At 43.8% G+C, this 5,290-nt stretch overlaps 1 protein-coding gene across 1 annotated transcript; it reads left to right on the top strand.

The window, feature by feature from the left end:
- Nucleotides 1-3,445: 3,445 nt before the first annotated feature.
- Nucleotides 3,446-5,185, top strand: LOC6037715 (charged multivesicular body protein 7). Its single transcript, XM_001847546.2, has 2 exons — nucleotides 3,446-4,033; nucleotides 4,090-5,185. Exons 1-2 carry the CDS (start codon nucleotides 3,557-3,559, stop codon nucleotides 5,056-5,058), a joined length of 1,446 nt encoding a protein of 481 aa, XP_001847598.1. The 5' UTR covers nucleotides 3,446-3,556; the 3' UTR covers nucleotides 5,059-5,185.
- Nucleotides 5,186-5,290: the final 105 nt, after the last annotated feature.

Below are 5,290 nucleotides of genomic sequence, written 5' to 3'. Positions count from 1 at the left end.
ATGTGTCAAAACACGCGACGTCGCTGTCAGCGTGACATTTTAACTGTTTGTTATTATTGACGCAGTGTTGCCAGCTTGCTGAAAGAGTCGACATTCACTTGTCGGCACGATGTAAGGCGGATGTCGTGCTGTCATCGTATTCGGCGTTTGGCGAGACATGCTTTACGAACAGCAGAGCAAAAAAGAGAGAGAACGATTCTTTGGGGCTTTTATTAACCATTGCTGGTTTGTTTTCGGTGCCGCTGCTACTCATTTCTAGACTTTTGACAAAGAACTTTGTCCTAAGGTTTCTATACGTGGTGTCAATCCAAAATTTTCGCGAAGCGAAAACGTTACGTGACAAATTCCCCTCTCGGCCAATTTCCCCTCTTTTGGTGCACGCTGGTTGGATGAGCGAACGTTTCCCAATCAGTCAATCGAGAGACGTGAGATTGATGTATCTAAAATCACCCCCACTCTACCTCATAATTTTCGGATCGTCGACGGGCAACAAGCAAATAAGGAGGTATAGAGCTTTATGACGTTTCGCGAACACACACTAGCGCACCATTTGATTTTGCTGGCCGGACAAAATTTAACCTCACTTTTTTTCGTGTACGTACACGCAATACATGCGCACGTAAATAACTCTATAGGAGAATGGGTGCAAAAAGGCGGGGCATACGTCCCCGACCTAAATCAATCAAAAGCGGCTCGGTCAGTCCCGAAAATTCATTCTGTTGCTGGACGTCGACGAGTCAACATCGGGAGCAGATGGCCTGGAGGCCCGTTAGCAGACGGCTTGGTTGCCCGGGAGCAGATGGCTTGGTGGCCCGGGTGCAGATGGCCTGGAGGCATAGACATGTCAGCCGGCATGAGCGGGAGGCAACCACCTGGAGTGGCCGGAGGCCCCGGGGATGTTCCGATGGGCGGACATTTGCCGAACCATAAGAGTTGGGGCAATATAGGTATCAAACAATTTAGCACCGGGTTATTCTGCGTTTCGGTTTTTTGCCGGCCTGAGAACCAAAAGAACAAGTTTTTAAAAATATTAAAAAAAAATCTCTCTCAACTAACCTTAGCGCTACGACACTGGCTGGCCTCCGGGCTGCAGAATCCCTTCCAAAACCCAATCAGGTTCACATTTGCCCACAAAATCAATCCTCCGACGAAAACTCCACCACTTCCGTCAAAAACAAAATAAGAAATTACAAGTTTTTCGCTTCGCAACCCCAGGTTTGCTGCGATTTGTTTGGCGGGTTTTAAAAATCATGCATGTCAAACAGCGGGATTTAAAAGTCATTGTTTATGTATTTGACATTAGTTTACATAAAGAATTGGTGTTTATTGTGTTTATTAACAGTTCTGCCACAGGATGTTACATTTGCAATTCAGAGATTTGGAGAACCTTTCAACTGAGATCAATTCATAAACCGAGTCATAAACCTTTACAAGGAGGGTACATGTTTCTAAGTTTAGATGTTGCTAGCTGCGTGTTCTTTTAGGGAAAATAAATTTTGAGAAAAAACCCTAGATCTATGTTAAACAGACTTTACTGAAGTAACTTTTGCTCATTTTTGGTGGAGAGGTAGCTTATTAGGAGTACTTTCAGAATATGCAATAACCCAGAAAGTGTCAAAATGTACATGATGCCTTTTGAAATGTTACCATCGAATTCCGAACCCGCTGGGTAGGGGTAAGGTTTCCTCTCACCCAGTCGGCCTGGGTTCGATCGCAGAAGGTCTCGGTCGAGGTCTCGGTGGCATTTTTCGAGACGAGATTTAAATCAATTGTCAATTGTCTGATCACGCCTTCCGTCGGACGGGGAAGTAAATGTTGAATCAGTCTAACCTAGAGGTTAGGTCGTTAGCTCAGTCCAGTCCCGTTAGGCTGTCTCGGTGGATTCGCTGGTAGGCAATTGCTCTCGCAATCCAAAGATCGACAGTTCGAATCCCGGGGTGGATGGAAGCTTTTATGTGTAAAAAGTAGAGGTGGGCAAAAAAAGAGCGAACCGCTCAAAGAGCCGGTTCACTGAAAAGAGCGAATGAACCATGGCTCACAAAAAAAGAACCGCGGTTCTTTTTCAAACTCCGGTCTTTTGAAAGAATCGGCTCAAGATGGAATGATTTTTGTTATAAATATAAGTTATTGAATTTCCAAAAATAATGTGGTATTAAATTTGTTTTTGAGAGTTGAAAATTCAATTTCAAAAATTTCAATGCTTATGAAATTTAATCCCAAAAGTAAATGATTTTCTAAACAAAATCAAATAAACTTTTCATTGTACAACTGATTGTAAATTAAAGTAATACTGGAATACAAATTTGAGCATTTTAAATAGCATAATTTGTCAAAATAATCATTTTATCCGATTAACCGTTAGCGTTTATAGACCTTATCTATTAAATCCGAATGTAGAGAAGAGTTCACATAATATTTTCTCCAAATAAAATATCAACATTAGTCTTTCACAAATAAACGCAATTTTAAAATCAATAGCAATTTTTCCAGCATCTTAGATTTCAGTTTGGATGCCATTCAATTACTCGAATTTATAGTTTTGAGTAAAATCTTAACATAGAGACCACCAAGACCTATGGTTTTCAAGGGCATCTTCTCGTTTTCAGATTTATTTATTTTATTCATCAAATATGGCCGTTACAAACATTTTTCAAAGTTTATGTCACCACTCCTCTTCAAAAGCGGTCCAAAAAATCAGGGGGCAATACAATATTTTTTTCAAAAAACTTCCAAATTTTAATGGAAATAGAAGTCTTATCAACTGAAAACAAATTAAAAAGCATTTTGGGATCGATCAAAAATATATATTGAATTTTTGTGAAATTCCGTTTGCACAGTAATGCAAAAAGTTTTTTTTTGCTTAAAAAATAAGTTCATCAATACTTCGATATTTTGAAATCAATGCATTTTAAAACTTTTTTTTTCATTAAAATGTTTATACCATGGCTTGTTATTTTTTTTTTTTTTTGCTACTTTGGCTAGAGTTGAGGGACATAATAAACTTAAAAAAATGTTTGGTACAGCCTAATTTATAAAAGTCCAATGTGGAATAACTTATAAAATCACACGATTCTTGAAAAAACCCATTTCATCCAAATTTTGAAAAAGAGCGAAAGAACTGTTCAAAAGAGCGGCTCTTTTTAAAGAGCGAACGAAAATGAGCGGCTCCTAAAAAAGAGCGGTTTTGCCCACCTCTAGTAAAAAGAGGTTAACCAAATTTGTCTCAACAATCAAGCCTTCGGACACCTAATTTCGAGTAGGAATCTCGCAATCGAGAACGCCAAGGCAATGTTGTAGAACGAATTTGAATCGATAACGTGAGCTGAACATGGAAATTCTGTCCAACTCCAAAAATCATGATTATTACCATTCGACAGACGCGACAACATCCAATCTGGGACAGTTGACAAAGCGATGCAATGTCGACTTGTGTCATCATCCGTCAAACTGAGGTAAATAAAAACAAACCGATTTCAAAAAGTTGCAAAGTTTTGTCGTTCGTTCTGCGCTGTGTTCTCCACATTACTCCGCTAGAATCGAAGGAATCGATTTCAAAATGTCCCGCAAATCCGTTGGGCCCAACGCCCAGCCGCTGTTCGTACTGGAGGAGTCCTTCTACCCAGACACTTGGCAAAACGACTCCCGGATGGGCGTGCTGCTGTCGGAGTTCCGCGTGCGCTCGATCAACCCGGAAAATTATGACTCGAAGATGAAATTCTGGAAGGAGATGATCCGGAATTACTGCGAGCACAAGGGCTGCGGCGCGGTTTCGATCGTGGAGCTAAAGCGGGTCTTCAAGCGCAAGGGGACGATTCCGTACTGCCTGCAGACCGTGTTCGAGGAGATGCTGCGCGAGGGTCAGCTGGTTGGGAGGGGCGACTTCCAACGGCCGGTGCAGGACAGTTGGGGTGGCTGGGCGGTGGACCTGCTGGTTAAGCGGCCGCTGGGCTGGGGGTTCGGGAAGGTTAAGGAGAAGATCGTTGGGGGTGGGGTGGACGAGGGGGCGGAGTTTGTGTGCATGGAGGTGGTCAAGGTAGGGAGTTGGCACTAAAATTGGGTTTTGGAATTTAACTGAATTTTCTTCTACAGGGTCAATCGGTTGCACTGGAGAAATTGATTCAAAAGGAAAACATATTAAACGTTCTCCTGTCGATGGAAGGGTTGAAGGATCTTGTCAAAGATTCGGGTTTCACGGATGATGGCTTGGAACTTGTTCTGCATCACATGACCTGCCAGCAACGTGTGTACACGGAGAAACTCCCCGACGAAGGTCACGATCACAAGCGAGTTCTTCTCAAGTTCGCTGCACCCGGAGCCAAAGCACAACCGATTACCGACATCGAGCGATCAATCTACAATCTGGAGCAAACCGAGCAAAATCTGCTCAAGATGATCGACAAACTGGAGCAGGACGTTTCCGGCGCTTTGCTGCTGGTCAAGCAGAACATTGCCCAAGGAAAGAAACAGGTGGCCAAGTCAAACCTCAAGAAGAAGCACCTGCTCGAGAAGAACCTGGAGAAAAAGATGAACGTCCTGGACAATGTGCAGACGATGCTGTCGAGGATTCACGACACGCAGACCGATCGCAACGTGATCGAAGCATACAAGATTGGTTCGAACGCGCTCAAGAACGCCTTTGCCAACTCCGGTATCACGCTGGACACGGTCGATGACACGCTGGCCGAAATGAAGGAGATCATGGAGCAGCAGGACGAAATGCAGACGATGATCAGCACGCCGCAAACCGACATCGACGACCTGGAGCTGGAACAGGAGCTGTCCGACCTGATCGACATGAAGCTAGCGGAGAACCACATCGCCGTTCAACCAGTCCAACCAGCGAACGACGTCACGCCGGTCCTCCCGTCCGTCCAGCAAGAACCCAAAACAAGCCCCACGGTCAGTGCTGGTCCCGCAACGATGGCTCAGCTGAACGATTTTGACAAAGAGATCGAGAAACGGCTGGCGGCACTCAAGATGGACGCGCCGTCGCACGATCTGTCCATGCTGGGTGGAACTTCGTTTGCGGAACGCCCGGAGGATGCGACGACGCACTGAAGAGGGATCGCGGACCAGCGCGAAAGTGCCTTGCTAAATGATAACTCTCTTATGTATATGTTATTTTCTGCTTACACTGGAATTATCTGTACTAAACTTTACAAAATAAAACGTTTACATACCACAACACTAAAAAATATATTTGACAAAATTTGTGAGAAATTCCTAGAAATCGACGCAAAACGGGGTAGTTATTCGGCTCGAGGTCCATCTGCACAACATTCAACTTATC

The sequence above is a fragment of the Culex quinquefasciatus genome, chromosome 2 (assembly GCF_015732765.1).
Source record: "Culex quinquefasciatus strain JHB chromosome 2, VPISU_Cqui_1.0_pri_paternal, whole genome shotgun sequence".
Lineage (NCBI taxonomy): Eukaryota > Metazoa > Arthropoda > Insecta > Diptera > Culicidae > Culex > Culex quinquefasciatus.
Note: the sequence above shows the minus strand (reverse complement) of the source record. Positions and strands in the feature narration are given on the sequence as shown.